The following is a 17365-nucleotide window of genomic DNA, read 5'->3' as shown; positions in this document are numbered from 1 at the left end:
AGTCTTTTACTTAAACATTATCTAAATACTAAACTATGAGTTAATGTGCATATATATATTTAATCATGTTTTATATTTTTATATAAATCATAATTTCATCAAGGAAGTTTTCAAAAATAATACTGAATTCCCTTTACTTAAATTATTTATTATCTGTTATTTGACAGTTTACTTCAGTTTGAAGATGACTCCTTTTCTAAAGAATACTGCTAATGTTCTTTTAAAAAACTCACTATCCAAGAAGATACTTTTTACTGAGAGGCATTAATTCCTAGTTTTTTATTCCATATTCGGAAACAAAGCTACTCCTCAATCCATGTCTATTTCAAGAATATGGGAAAATATTAGAGCAATATAGTAATACATACAGCAATTTCAGCAGAATTTATATTTCACTTCCTAGTGTTATTTCAAATATATTTGAGACTTTATTGAGCTACATGATATTATACACCACTTACATCAATACTGAAATAATCTGCATTGTTTCCTTAAAATTTTAGGAGTATTTAAACATCCCTGTGCGGCAGATACAACTACAAATCAACATATAATCAAAATATGAAAACTACTGAATATAGAAGTTTAATGTTACTGTAATATAGCTTCTTTTTGTATTTTCAAAGTGATTGTAACAAAAAAAAATCACAGAGGCAGTTAAAAAAGTTTATGATCTGTTGGTTATTCTGTGTAGGTTATATAATTTTTCATCCAATTTCATTTTAAAACTACTATACATATTTCCTAAAAATAGTTTATAATTTTTGTAGACTAAATCAAGGCATGATCTCTGCATAAGATCTAACTTTTAGAAAATACATAAGACACTTCAAATAGTGGTTTTGAATACCACCTCAGTAAGGATGGAAGTTAATAAATCTCAAAAGCATTCACATTCCTCATGCTAGACTTTCTTACCTCTAAGGGAGCTCCACTATATTGCCAAAGTCAAGTTATAAATAGGAATGTTACAATTATGATTGAATAAACTTTATTACAATAGTTTATGGGCCTATACTCTGAAAATGTTGTCAAAATTTCCATGGGATGCATGTGTGAGGTAAGAGGCATTCAGGCTTATTAGGCTGATTTTAAAGTTCCTGGAATGCAACTGGATTTAAAGAGAAAGAACAAAAACATGGAACATTTTACAGAATGCTTAAAGAAATGGAAAAGAAGTTGAAAAGATACTTATTAAAAAAAATTCAATCTCAATTTACATACATAATATAAATGATACTGATTTTGAAAGATGTCAGACCCTTAGGGTAATATCATCTTTACCAAGTGCATATTCACATGCTATTAAAATTATAGTATAGAAAAACAGAAGCCATATACAGAGCCAACATTTGGAAAAACAGTCATTGATGATTACTTTTGAAATCTTAATCTATTCTAGTTAAATAATGGAACAGAAATGTTCAGCAACTAAGCAACTAATGTTCAGCATGTTATTTGTGAAAGTATCACAAATAATATGCTGAAGGCTGCTATTGACCCAAATTTGTATTACCATGAGTTGCTCTTTGAGACATCAAATCTTAGTAACTTTAATAGCTATCTGTAACCTCAGATGGGAAGTCTTTTTCTAAGACACATATCATTCTGTAGAAATGTTCATTATTTTTACAGAATGGCTCTATCTCAAAATATTGCAGCAAAATAAAATATGTTAAGATAATGTTAAAATATGTTAAAATAAAAATGTTAAACACTTCTCAAATATAGACATTAGTTAAATGTTTATGTAAGAATTGTTAATGCTGTGATTATATAAGTTGATGGAACATCAACTTCCCTCTCACAATTCTTTGGTCTATCTAGAGATAGATTTGTTTGGCAGCACACTGACTTACACATTTAAGTTCTTTAAAGATAAGAATGTTGAAATATGTTTTAGTTTGTTGGATTCTATAGGAAAAATGTGTAACTTTCTCAAAGTGCCTTACAGAGATAATTTTGAAAAAAACTTTAATAAGTATAATAGTTTTATTTAACAGACACAGAATATGACAAATATACTTACCAGTAATTATGCTGGAGTGCTGTACACTTTCATTTCCAATGGCCAGTGGCTTATTTTTTAATCTAAATTTATGCCTCTTATAGTCAATGCTTTATTCTGTGTTCTTTATGTAAGTCAAATCTTTTGAAATTAAACTAATGAGCTTGAGGTGATCTGATGCTAAACATTTCCAAAAGAAAATAAATCATTTTGATCAAGAAAAAAAAAAATGGAAAAAAGATCATGCACTGTGTTCTGAAACGGCAAAGAAACACTTTCTCATTTAAAATAAAAGAAGAGGATTGTATCATTTTTTCCATACAGAACACTGCAATAAGTATTTTAAGTTTTACATGGGATGCTGGAAGCCATCGAGGATTGGAGTTAAGGCTGAAGGAGTTTCATGTACTTAGGGGCTAATGGGGTTGAGAGTGCATGTTCTATTATGAAAAGTGATACACAATCCAGAAATCAACAAATGCTCAGAAGTTCAACTTACCGTCTAAATTCGAGATGTACTCTGTCAATACTAAGAAATAAAAGGCAAATGAGAGTTGGAAAATAAAGTTGAAAGCACCCACCTTCCACATTGTTGTCTTCTGAAAGCACATGACAAGGAGGGAGAGAAAAGGAAAAACATTCATTAAGCAGCATGCAGACTGGACCTTTGCCTTTGCATGTCTTCCTCATGCAAGGCACCAAACACATCATGCAAGTGCTCCATCACTATGGTTCAAAGGGGAAAACAAAATCATGGGAAGCAGGTTCCCGCCTACTGGCAGCATTTAAAGAATGTGAGACAAAATTTTGGTAATAACTGCCATGTCCTGAGCAAGGAAATGTAAAAAGTCTTTCACTGTCCTGTGTAAAATAAACATTCTTACATGTTGCTGATGTGGCTTTCCCAGGCAATTATTTTTAAAGGCTGATTTATTTATTTATTTATCTATTTACAATTCCAAAAAATTCTATTCCTAAACACTGATTTGGACTTGGATAAAATAAAGCCCATTGCCAAGAGCCATGAAATTTCACTTAAAAGGTACTTCACTTGTACAGAATATGTAATCCATTTACCATCATGGCCTTTAAATATTTCTAATACTTCAATTTCTTTCCTTAAACACAACATAAACCTATGTAACTGAAATTCATAATATGGCTTATTTATAGCGTGTTCATATTTCATTGCAAATAATGGTAGTTTATTGTAATTTGTGAAAAAGGCTAATTTTTAAAACTGTTAACTAGAAAAAGTAATCCTTGCAAGAGAAGTCCAGTTGGGAGCTGTTCTTTAGGCAAAATTTATCATGATTTATTGACTTTGTAATTCTGTTTACGGTGGGAATATGAATATAGTTAATATAAGGACAATACTTGGTAAACTTTCCTTTATGTGTCCATATAACCTACATAATATTTACATATTTTCATATATTTGTGTGTATTTCTATATGTGCACATATATACGTATATATATACAAAGACACACACATAATTCAAGCAGATTTTGCATGTATTTCCCACACATAAACAATGCAAGGGTATGGGATTTAAACTATTTTTAGTAACTACTAGACAATTCATGTACTATTGATACACAGGGCTTAGCATCCAGGTAAGAAATGGAAGAGAGAGCTGTTTTCCAGGACTATACAACAGCAAGGTTTCAGTACTTATCAAATGTTTCCAATAATAAAATAGAGCCATGTTGACATTTCTAGTCTCATTCTTTTATTTAATCAGCTGTAATTTTAAAAATGGTTATTTGATCAAAAGCGTTTATAAAGAACAAAACAACACCAAGCGTGGGAACTTGGAGAAAAATAACTTATAAATGTGCCATGTCATAAGGTTCAACAAATAACTCTTTCTAATTGTTAAAATTACTAATGAATTAGAAATCATCAATTTTGTTTAAAATCTATTAGCTGGAAACTGAAATATCAACATAGGCACATTTATTGATGGGGTCCTAACATATAATAGAAAATAGTAGATAAATGTGGACAATAGCATCTGGACAAAATACTTGGTTTGCCAGAGTTTATTTTAAAAGATATAACAACAACAAAAAAAGACAAATATTTGATATGTGATATTCATTTCCTGATTGGTTTGGTATCTAATCTGCTAAATAAGGAATTAAGACTGGATTTGCTACTTTTCAATGGCTACTCTGGACACAAATATTGAAGATTTATTTTACTACACTGGAAATTCCACAAAGATACAGATTATTTCAATGTTTAAGACACACTTTCATTTTATGTTAACCACCCTTTGAAATTCTATTCCCCATTTCAGACACTTGCTTAAAAAAATAAAATTGTTTAATACATAGGAGAGAACAACAAAATCAGGGAGTTCAAAGGAGAGACAACTGTCAAAATAGTCTATCATTTATTATGGCTCTACTTAATTTCTGTAAACAAAGACTGGCAAACATGATTGTGAGTAGCACAGTCTCAGGAAAATCGTTTTTTTGGTAAAGTGCTGCATGAAAATCTAACAGTAAACGAAAAATGAAAAACAAAGTAAAACAGGCCCAGGCTCGACACCAATTTTATAAATGTGCTAAATAAGATAAGGAAAGAAAGTTGTGCTATAATAAAATCAAGGTCATTGACTCTGATCCCCTGAGAGTTTTCTTCTTTCTCTGTTAACTAAGACACAAGGAGGCCACAGGCAGCACCACTGATCTTGCCCTACCATCCAGCATGTTTCTGAGTTTTTATTCAGAGAGAACAGGCTAACTAATGGGACCCTTTGTATGTAAATCCAAGTCATGCCCAATGTGTAAACAAATCCTGACTTGACCAAGTTCAGAAAAATGGGCTGTCTCAGAAGACTTAGATTAAAAAAAATAATCAGGAGCACTTGCCTGGCTCAGTCGGTAGAGTGTGAGACTCTTAACCTCAGGCTTGTGAGGAGTTCAAGCCCCATGTTGGGCATAGAGCCTACTTAAACAAATTTAAAAATTAAAAAAAAATTTTAAATAAAGTACTAGAATAAAAGGAAGGGTAATATTAACTCCTATATTTAAAAAAAATAGAATAAAAGAAGAAACTGGCTTGGAACAGACTTTATTGACTTTCCATAAATTTTTAGACTCAATCTTACACTTAAAAAAAAAGCTTCTCTTTACTTGTATCATTCTATTCTACCCCTCTGGCATCCATTTGTTTGCTTTAGTTAATTTAAAATCTGTTAACCTATGGGCATCTGGGTGGCTCAGTCGGTTAAGCATCCGACTCAATTTCGGCTCAGGTCATGATCTCAGGGTCCTAGGATCAAGCCCCACAACTGCATTTAGCAGGGAGTCTGCAGGAGATTCTGGAGATTATTGCTCTCCCTCTGCCCCTCCCCCCACTCGTTCACTTGCATGCTCTCTCTCTAAAAAAAAATAAATTTGAAAACAAATTTAAAAATCTGGTTAACCTAAAGATGATCCCTACATTATTGCATATTTTGCATATAATTATAAATAGCAGGGAGTGTGCTGGAGATTCTCTCCCCCCCCCAACCCTCCCCTCACTTGCTCGCTCACACGCTCTCTCTCTCTCTCTAAAAAAATAAATTTGAAAACAATTTTTTTTTAATTTGGTTAACCTAAAGATGATCCCTACATTATTTTATAATTTGGACATAATTATAAATGGTGGTAGTGCTATAATTTACAATCATTCTCCAGGTGTTTTTTCTTTTCTCTTTCCTTTCTACTTGGTTTTTGAAATAAAAGAATATTGAGTTTAAAAAGAACAGTTTTCCTCATAACATCAACTTTTGCTTTCTCTTTGTAGATCTTTTGCAATCAAATAGTATTTTGATTTTTAACAGCAACAGAGAGGGGGCAAAATTTGGTACGCCAGAGTGTAAAGGTAAAACAGTATATTTTGCTTTAGTGTAAGGTAGATAGCAGTCCATCCAGCCTTACCTGTGGACACTGTCAAGTTAGGGAAAAGCTCTCGGTTTGCAGAAAACCCTGGCTTCTTAATTCTGCTGACTAATCCTGCTGTGTACATGAAGTGAGTCTTAATAAGCAACTTTACTATGATGACCATGCCGCCTATAAAGATCACACTCATTTTTTTTTCATTGTGAAAATAAGGAATAAAAGCAAGAAAAAGATACCTTAAATTTTCTTTTTCTTTCAAATAACACATGTTTCCCTCACAAAAATGAGAATAGGCACCAGAACATCAGTCATGTTATGAATAATTTGTGTGCTGTTGACATGAAGGGAAGTATATTCTTGAATTACTTCAAAAGAGCATCTCCACAAAAAATTTTCCTTCAACCCCCCAGCTTATAAGAATGCAAGGACAGTAAGTTTAATTTATCGTGAGTGTTCTTTGCACATAATTTTATTTACATACTTCTAGGAAAAGAAAAATGAGTAAGGAAGCAAATGCGTTTGCTTCATTATAAAGCAAATCAGGAATTTAAACATGACCAGTGGATAAATTAAAGTGTTATATAAATTATCACAGGTAACTCCTTTTTGAATAATCAACGTTTAAGTTTAGCAATATTAAAGGCTTCACCTAAACCTGCAAGCAAGAGGCAACTTACGTGCTTCATTTTATGTTCAAAATTGAGTGAAAGTAATCTGTCACCACTTGGCCGTTCCTTCTCTCTTTTGTCTTCCTTCCTTCTCTGCTAGTTGCTTGTGACCAGCAACCTTTATTTTTCTTTGGCTCCCTCTCTCCTTCATCAAAACTGCCTCTCCTACAGGTGACTTCCCACCCAGATCTATGCATTCCAAAGTGGGGTACATAGTAACAAAACTGGTGGTGGTGCAGGCCAGCAGAAAGAGGAATACAGAGTAAGATTTTATTTCCTTCTTACATACATTGAGCTTGCTACCTTCTATCCTCACCTTTCCAGCCCCTCGCATTATTTTCAAGACTTTATCCCTCATTTGGAGGATTAAATGCCAGTAGAGCAGAGTCTGGTTCCCATGGTGGCACCAGATGGAGCTTTGCTTTATTTTATTTTTCCTTTGGTGTTAACAGTGAAAGCCTTTAGAAAGCCTCAATCATCTGGGAATGCTTCAAGAACTGGGAAATGGAGGAAAGCATTGAAACTGTGGATTTGTGTGACATGTCAGCTGGAGGAAGAGAAATGCTGGCCAGAATCAAGAGAAAGTTCAAACAGTAAATGAAGCAAAAAGGTCCATTATGGAGGCTTATGGAAGGAAAGAAACAGCCGGGGCAGGAAGGCTAGTTCCAAAAAAAAAAAAAAAAAAATTTTTTTTAACAGGTGCCCTCAGCCACTTGTTTTAAATCTACCTAAATAGCATTCCCACCCAGCTTGCTGGAATCCCAGTCTTAGGGCATGAGGGGAACCAACTATAATAGCTAATACTTTTTCTTCCTCTCTTCACTGTTCAGGAGTAAAAGAAGGGGTATCTCTAAACCAACATGCAGCAGCAAGGACATGCCTGGCATCACACTTGGAACTATAAAAACATTTTCCCTAGCAACATTCTGAGCAACATCCAACTATACTTTTGGTAAAAAAAAAAAAAACTATGATTCAAGTATATTATGGAATTAATTTGAGTCCTTTGTGAAGTGGTCTGAGTTTACCTTGCCTGACAGTGTTGTTTCTGTTGGAAAATGTGATATGAGTTTTAACTTATTTATTCAAAGAACTTTTGAAACAGTACTTTCCAAAGTTGCAGACTTTGTTTCTGCACCACATAGGTGCCGATTTTGTTACAAAGTTCGTGGCATTCAATTCAAAATGCTCCGTCTTGTTAACAGAGGAAGAAAGGAGGACAGGAAGAAAGGAAAAAAGGATGAGAGAGAGGAAAGATAATTGTATGGCATATTCTTCTGGTACATAAGCTGTTCAATGGACCTGATGAAATTTAACATCTATTAGTCAACATATTAAAATATATACAGAATGGCTCAAACTATACTGAATACAATTTCAAATTTTATTTTCATGGGGGACTATGACAAAGATTTTGTTTTGTTTTTATAGCTTCAATTCTTCCCTTCAAATGTTAACTTTGAGTTAACATTGTTAATTTCAATAGGTGGACTTACAGAAGGAACATTATATATGAGTGACCATAAAAACTGTGACAAGAACAGTCTACCGTGTTTCTGCTCAAGTCACTCGTTTTTATTGTTTTATTGCTCACTTAGAAATAAACATTTCCTAATATGAAACTGACAGAGAAAATTGAGCAGTGTTAGCATGTATTTTCCCACCCAAACTCAATCATTGCTATACAACTTCAAAGAAAGCTGGTTAAGGTAAGGAGTGCTTCCTTCCTAAAAGTCTGAAGTCATCATATTTTAGAGAGAGCAGGAAAGTTCTTGGATTAGAGTTGGGAGAATAAATTTAAATACAATCCTATCTAACTACCCAACTTACCACCACTTCTTATGGTTATATGGATGTGCCAGTACTCAGATATGACTTTTCTTACGAACAAATGAATGGGAGATATCCTCTAGGTGTGTGGAACCAGAAGAGAATTCTCCACAGAGTGTCCTAGGTTCTCCAACATTAAGATGGAGAGCTGAAAACCACCAATGGCCCTCATTTGACAGAACTAACACAGGCTAGATTTATACTTTTTTCACTAATTATTTTATTGCAGAGAATTTTCAAGTAAAGTTCCAAATATTTTTTACTTTACTCATCTATACTTAGTTTCTCGGACCAGTCCAAAACAAATTTACTTCATTTCTCTGAGAAAAAGCAAACATATTTTAAGTATGGGCCTGTTGCATGAAAATAAGACTAAGTCAACCATAATGTAAAAAAAAGTTCTAAATTTAGAGTTTAATAAATTAGATTTATATACACTGAATAGAACTATCAGTTCTTCAGGGCTTTTAGTTTTCATTTTCTTCAGTATTTAAGACACTGTACATTACTTATACTTAAATTTTAAAAACCCCAAGACATTTACATATTTTATAATTCATGACTAATTTAATTTTAAAGTTTAATAAAAGTCACTGAAAATCATTTTAAAGGAAATGGACTGTTTTTGTTTTTCTAAATAAATGAGAGAGTATGCAAAATTTTCTTAGGAGTCTCCTGGGATTGACTAAAATGTACTATAATGACCCAAATACCTAGTTATCTTTTCAACTACAGCACATTTCAATAGGAAGATGACTGTTACAAAGAATTCTTCTGCTTCCCCAAAGCCTGAAATCATTTAGTCCAATAGCACCTAAGGCTGAAACATGAAATTACTGTTTTCAGATTAAAATTGGTCAAACAGCAATAGTTTAATATGGTTAAATCTAATATTTCTAAGTTGATGGTCTTCTCTGCCTCCTAAATATAATGTAGTAATATCAAGTTAAACCAAAACACTACTGAATTCCTGAGAATCAATCCATGGTGGTTACCCTTCTGGCGAGGGTAAGCACAGCATAACATATAGAGTTGTTGAATCACTATGTTGTACACCTGAAACTAATGTAGCATTGTGTGTCAACTAGACTTCAATCAATCAACAGCAATGATAAAAAAAAGGGAAGCAGAAAACAGAGTGAATGAAATTTTTATAAAATATTTCATAAAATATTATGAAGATCTCAAGAAACTTGTTCCAAATGTTCAAGAGAAATAAGAAATAATATACTGATACTTAGGTCATCTTACCACTTTAAATGTACTTGCATAAATATTGTCTTATATAATCTTTATATTATCTCATCAGTTAACCTGCTATGGTTGAGAGACTTGTCCAAGATAGCTAAGTAAAAAGTAGAAGGTGCTAAGAGTGTACAGAAAGTATGTTTGAAGTCTCCTTGTCCAAGTTTGTGTGAATTTCAAAAATTGTTTTGAAAAGAAAACGAACATAAGGAATTTGGGTAATACAGGGTAATGCTGGTATGTCTACTAAACCTGCGTTATGTTCCTGAAACTATTACCAAAATGCATCAATTAGCATCACTTTTTTTAAAGTAATATAATAAAGGAGTAAAAAGACTGTATTTATGATTTTTTTGACCCTTTTGTAAGAAGGCAGAAATATTTTTGGAAAATATCTCCTTCTTAATTGCATTTATGTGTTGATTCTATAAAGTTCAGAAAATGTTATACTGTTTACTTTCCTTTACTGAAGAAAAAAAATGTCCCAGAACTCTTCTCCCCTGTGCTATTAAAATATTTCCCAAAGGAAAAAAATAAATAAATAAAATAAAACAGACTAAAAAAAAAAGCACATTTAGAGAATCTTCGCCCTACTTTAATAGCAAAAAGCAGACCAGGTTAGTCAATGTGTTGACCTGTGGGCATTCTAACCACTAGAAATAAGAGGAATATTATCCATAAATTTCCTGCTGTTGTTAAAATTTAAAGGCATGTTTATTCAGAGCGCATAAAATTTTGCATCCTCTTTTTTAAATATGTAAAATAAAAAGACACTTACATTCCCAAATATTTTGGAAGGTTAGGTAATGTATGCATTTGCCACACAAAGTATATTTGCCCTTTCATTTTAGTTATAAAATGCAAATCTGATAAATTACTACTTCTATTCCTTTTACATATATGTTGTATAGTAAACCTGGGGACTGAGCAGCAAGTCCTAATCTTTTTTAAAATTTGAATCAGTACACAAGTAGGAAGAAAAACTAAATAGATTGTCCAAACTCTTATTTTCTTTAAAAGTAAAATCAAATATAGTAACTTTATGTTAAAGACTAAGAAGAAAATAATTTGTTCGTAGGCACAACCAATTCTATATTTTTTAGGATTTCATATATGTAGTTATTTGTCTTAATATCTAGTACTTAGGCCCATATGAATGCAAGCCCATGCTGCAGAGGGAGCCATGAGCTTGAACTATCTACACCTTATCCACTGATTTACCGATCTGTAAAATCAAGTCACCACAAATACAAGCCTTTAAGGTAGCCTTATAATTCCCCATCTTATCTTTTCCTAAAATGCCATTCGCTGCTTAAGAAAACCTGTTGAAATACGAAGAGATTTCTTTTTTGGACTCTTGTAAAACATACTGCAATGTTAATTCCATCATACAAAACAGTTCATTTTATTTTTTAAAATGAAACTATATCAATGTGATATAACTAATTATTTCTTGGCACTTCTGTAAACTGCTTTCCAATTACTGGAAAGTCTGAGTTCTTTTTGACCCAAACAACTTTCAAAGGTTGAATTTTCAAAATCATCTCATCAGGTTATAATTCATCACACATTGCTCTGAAGTACGTCGCAATACCATGCTATCGGAAGCACTTCATAAACTCTACTCTAGAGGCCATACAAGCAGCTGTACCATCTCTCTGACACGTGCACACACACCCACTTAGTCTGTTCTTTCATAAACAAATTCAAACTTAGATATTTTTCTCAATAAAAATATTTTCCTACAAAAGTTAATGTGGTTAGGAGTGCCTGGGTGGCTCAGTTGGTTAAGCATCTGCCTTCAGCTCAGGTCATGATTTCAGAGTCCTGGGATGGAGCCCCATATCAGGCTCCCTGCTCAGCAGGAAGCCTGCTTCTCCCTCTCCCTGTGCTGTTCCGCCTGCTTGTGCTCTCTCCCTCTCTCTCAAATAAATAAATATCTCTTAAAAAAAAAGAAAAAAGCTAATGTGGGTAGAATAAGAAACTATTTACAATAAATATTTGATGGTATCATCAATAATAACACAATTACTACTTTACTCCCCCGAAAATATATTTATCTGCTGATAATAAGCATTAAATAAATTATAAATTTCTCTCTTTCCCTCTCTTTTTATTTTAACTTTACATGTTTGTCCATGTCAGAAGAGAAGAAAAGCATTTACTAACTCCACTGTCTAGTATGTTAGCCATCAGACTTTTACGCCTACTTACGTATGAATTAAAATTAATTAAAATAAAATAAAATAAAATAATTAGTTTCTAAGTTGCAATAGCCAAATTCCACATTCTTGCAGTCATATGCGGTCATTGGCTACCAGACTGGACATCACAGATTATGAACATTTCTATCATTGCCGGAAGTCCTATTGGTCAGTATTAAGGGTTTTAAATAAGTTATCACTTCTCTGGTAATATATTTTAATATAAAGCTGTTACATGATATATATGTAGTTGCTATTTTTGTTTATAAAAGGAAATAATTTAAATTCATAACGATATTTTTAAAGGGACACCTAAAATGATATTAGATATGGTCACTGAATTTGTACACTGAGAAGAACTATATGATAGTTCCATTTTAACTTTAAAATAAAAACAAAAGTTGAGAAATAACTCTAATGCTAAAATGTCTTTCAATAATATAAGCTCTGGATAATTATTACTCTTTTCATCCTAAGTCCTTTTTCTTAAGCCTCACAGATAATGCAAAAATGTTAAATATGTTTTCATTTTTAAGTGAAATTAAACAAGCAATCAAATAACTTTTCTCTTGATTCCTCCCCACTTCTCTCAGTATTCTCCAGTAAGTCATTTAATATTATTTATCATAGACTTTATGTGTAAACTATATGATAGTTTAATAGCAACAGCAGTTTTTAGATTAGTAAAAAGTACCCTCCATCCCACAATCACATAAAATAAGTTCTCTTACATTTAATAAGTCAAAGATTTCCCTTTCTATAAAACAGGCCTCTTACTGAATAATACCCTATGGGAAAATAAACCAAATGGGCAAATAAAGTTTAGGATCAACATTTCTATAACACTGAAATACAACAGGAAAGAAATATAAAAGAATAAAAAGAGCAGCTCAAACTTCTAGTTAATTCTATAAAAGTCCAAGATCCTGTTAAGGGGCTAGTACGTGATAACAAATGTATCATTGAGTAAGCAAATAAAAACTATGAATAGGACAAATAGAAAAATAACTCCGAATATGGAAGCATTAACTGTAGAGTAGTAAAAGAAAAAAAAGTGGCAAAAATTTTGGAGATGAAATGATGAACTAACATGTTTTATATAAAAAATGAGTAAGATGCACAACAAAAATTTAGAGTAGACCTAGAAAGTCTATTTTCAGTATTTAAAAAAATGTAGGCCTGCTCTTAAAGTTGAACACTGTCCACTTTATTATCAAAAAGTGTCATTTTTCATTATTGGTTAGGGACATCCAAACTCTACATTTACAAGGTAAGGGAAATGAGGCAATATAAGAATAAAAACAAAAATATATTTATAATATTCACTATACACCTTAATAAATAACAATCTAGGTATCCCAAAGAGCTGTTGTTTGGTAAGCGAACTAAGTACTGAGAAGGACAGCTGATTTCTATAGATTACTGAGGTCACCTCATATCCTAGTCCAACCCAGATATTAGAATGGCTTGAAAGAGATTATGCGATATAACCATATATTTATTTTATTTTCAAAGAAGAAAATGTATATTGCAAAACCAGAGGCAGATCCTGATTCAGTACTTACTATGGACTGAATATTTATATCCCCCCAAAATTCTTATGTTGAAACCCTACTTCTCAGTATGACAATATTAGAAGCCTTTGGGAGGTTATTAGGGTTACATGAGCTCATCAGAGTGGAGCCCTCATGAATGACATCAGTGCCCTTATGAGTCCTGAGAGAGCTTGCTTCCCCTCTCTGCTCGCCACCATATAAAGATACAATAAGAAGTCCACAGCCTTCAACCTGGAAGAGGGCTCTCACCAGTCCTTGACTATTCTGGCACCCTGATCTCAGATTTGCATTCTCCAGAACTGTGAGAAATAAATTTCTGTTTTTTATAAGCCACCCAGTGAATGATACTTTGTTATAGCAGCCTCAACTAAGACAGTACTATTTTAGATCTTGTATTACTAGAGAAAACTCACTGGTACATAAAATAATAGGACACAAAAACTTAATAGATTTCTGATATTATTACAATAACTGAGAAAAAAATTAGTTGCACCATATGTACAGTATGTGGAATGGCTAATATCTGCTAGCAACTGTAGATCATGGCAGTCTAGTAGCTTAGGATATGTGTACTTTACAGCTGTCTGAAGTAAATTACATTCAAAATGTGCAATGTTACAAGTAATACTCAACCTATGGGGAAAACATGATGGAAAGAGTAGAAGGGCCACTATTTTTTTAAATACTGACTAGGGGCGCCTGGGTGGCCCAGATAGTTGGTTAAGCATCCGACTCTTGATTTCGGCTCAGGTCACAATCTCAGGATTGTGAGATTGAGCCCCACATCGGGCTCCACACTGGGTATGGAACCTGCTTCAGATTCTCTCTCCCTCTGCCCCTCCCACCTCTCTCTCCAAGAAAAAAAAAAGTTAAAATACTGAAGAGATGACTCCATCTTTTTTTAAATTAATATGCTTCTCCTAGAGTAGTTTGCGAACTATTCTGAATGGAGGTCAAGAGAATAAACTTAATTATACATGAATCTATCAGTATAAATAATGAAATCAACTACTTTAAAGTTTATAAATATGAATATTCACAAAATGAGAGGAAAAATGATTTGAATGAATTGTCAGAGTCAACTAGTACACTGAATCACTAAGAAACCAGAAATCCTTAGAGAATCTAGGCATTTCCTGACAATATGCGATACTTCAATGTTTCTTCTCATTGTCTCTAAAAAAGGAAATGGAAAGGACAGTGAGCCTGCAGTTAGGATCCTAATTTTTAGGCTCTCCAACCACAAATCAGCTTTAGGAAACTAGATACAATTTTTTAGAACATTTCTTTAATTTACCCATGTGCTAAACATCTAACTTGTTCCATAGAGAGGCTGTGGCTCATAGCAGTAAAATAATGCAAAACCACTGATTCAATAATGACAGACTGTAAAGTATTTCATGTATAGATAATACCCATTTAACGACGTTAGCCATGACATTATTATAATTAATGCTTCCTTATGCAAACTGTTGGTTGCTTAAGAGCAGTGCCTTTTCTCTTCCTCTTCCTTTGTTCAGCTGCTAGCCTGGTGTGTACCCATAAGAGTTGCTTAATAAATGTGTTTTAATGAGTAATTAATTTCCAGTCTTAATTTCCTGCTTAGCTTCTATGAAACTAGTAATGTGGGATGAAGATGATTAAGTTTTTTGTCATAGGCAAGATTTACTTGCCACAATAGGCTGAATTTAGTTACTATACTCTCACAAAGGAAGTAAAGAACTTTAACAACCGGAAACATTTTTATTTGGGCAAGATAGATCAAAGCATTTTAGTATTAGTTTCTATTAAAATATTCTGAGGCAGTTCAAGATTCACTAATTGAACATTTCCAAACTGATTCCTCTTTGGACTGCTGTTTCTTAAGTTGATCTGACAATGAAGAAAATGATGGCGATGCTGTGGAATAGAACAACCGTCACTTAAATTCACAAAACCATGTGTGTAATCTTATTAATTACCAAAATGATGTGGCCAAGGTCTGTTAAGAAAGTAACAAAGTCCAATGGGGCATACATAATATCTGTTTTCTTATCACTTTATACACTGTTCTTAGCACAGTGCCTTTAAACACTCAATAAACATGAGGGAATAAATGAAAATTGAAGGACGAAATAGTACAAGTCAGCTCTTCTGACCCGAAATTATATGCTCTTTCCTCTATATTATGGAGGTTTAGCAAATTAATCACATGTACCCTACCATATTTGTAGGAAGCATATAATTTAAAACAAAAAAAATTGAAATACAGATAATCCCACTAAAATAATGGTTTATTATGGAGCTTCATTTTTTTTTTAAAGATTTTATTTATTTAATTAATTGACAGAGAGAGAGAGACAGCGAGCGAGGGAACACAAGCAGGGGGAGCGGGAGAGGGAGAAGCAGGCTTCCCGCTGAGCAGGAAGCCTGATGAGGGACTCGATTATCATGACCTGAGCCGAAGGCAGTCTCTTAACCAACTGAGCCACCCAGGCGCCCCATATGGAGCTTCATTTTTTAAAAAAAATCACCTTCTCTGAAATCCTAGTATTGTTTCCTGCATGTAATGTAATGTTTCATTATATACTTCCGTGACATATCAACAAAAACAGGTATTCTTAATTAAAATAATTCTATGAAATTGTAGGAATTAAAATTTTTCATAATTTTAATAAATTATATGATTTATTAATTATAATGACATGTGTTAAGCTCACATATTTGTATTGGATAGAATGTGAATCTTTAGCATGGTTAGACTAGTGACATCTTAAGATGGTCTCAAATAAATTTTAGTTTTTCTACCAATTTTGCCTTGAAAGCTTTACAAAATCAGAAAGGGAGTATTTAAAATAGCATTTTCTGCATTTTGGTCAAAACAATTACCTCAGGTTTCACTTAAATTGACCATCATGGTACTTGATGTGTAGTTACTAAACTAAATGCTCCATCCAATTAAAACTATTCAAAGCAACTACATCAATTATGTATATGAGAAATATATAATTTATAGTTGTCTTTAGTCATTTCTAAATACCACCTTCAGGGATGCTAGTCTGGTAAATGTGATAAACATCTGGTTCCAACGGGATATATGTTGATTAGAATGCTTTTACATACTGTAGTTAACTTGGCAGAAATAACTGAATCATCCATTGTGTAGAATCATATAGTACTCAACTTAATTTTTAAGTGACTTTCCTGTGAAGATATTACTATCCAAGGCCTATCTTAAAACATAATGCACTAAGAAATGTAATTATTTCCTATTTATAGTTTAATCCCATTTATAGCCCCTGAAATTCTGACTGAATTTATCTTTTTACAAACAATGATCCCAAAGTGCAATGGTATTTAGAAACCTAGAGTTTTAGAGTTTTAAAACTGGAATGCATATTCTCGTTTAACTGATTAAAAAATCAAACCAAAGGTTCACTTTTGTAACACATGATAAAACCTTGGTTAATTGGCCTCAGAGTCACAACTATGAGTAAAACTCTAAAAGGAATGCTATCAATAACAACCAAAGTTTTTAACAAATCAGATCAAATTTGCATACTTCTTAAACTCCTTAAAATAATCTAAATTGGCTATTTTTTTTCTTTTTACATGAATTTTAAATAAGAAACTAGAAATCTAATTTTCTAACAGATTCCTGTATTGAAAGTTTTGAAAAAATGATAAAGAATAACCAATTAACTAAGCCTTCTACCAAAAAAAAAAAAGCATCTGAAGCACATCTATCAAAATTTGCAAGTAAAACATTTAAAATTTGTCTGCATCAAGTACAGATGGAGTGCCCATATAATTGTTTGTTTGGTTGGTTTGTTTTTGTTTTACATTTTACACATGAAAAAGTGAGACCCTCAAGTGGATAAGCTACTAATACATAAATGTCATTAGCAACTAGACATACAGTCTAGGACATTTCTATGTTACTTTCTAAAACAGGGCTGTCCAATAGAATCTTCTGT

General features: G+C 32.7%; 1 protein-coding gene across 1 annotated transcript in view; it reads right to left on the bottom strand.

Moving 5' to 3' along the window:
* The window catches only part of NRXN1 (neurexin 1), a 1112161-nt gene that overhangs the window by 1008071 nt on the left and 86725 nt on the right, over nt 1-17365 (bottom strand). The window contains 1 exon segment of the mRNA XM_021701263.1: nt 2590-2607. Coding sequence (XP_021556938.1) covers nt 2590-2607 — 18 coding nt within the window.

This window comes from Neomonachus schauinslandi, chromosome 10, assembly GCF_002201575.2.
Source record: "Neomonachus schauinslandi chromosome 10, ASM220157v2, whole genome shotgun sequence".
Taxonomy (NCBI): Eukaryota; Metazoa; Chordata; class Mammalia; order Carnivora; family Phocidae; genus Neomonachus; species Neomonachus schauinslandi.
The sequence above is the reverse complement of the archived record's forward strand: the minus strand, read 5'-3'. Positions and strand labels throughout refer to the sequence as shown.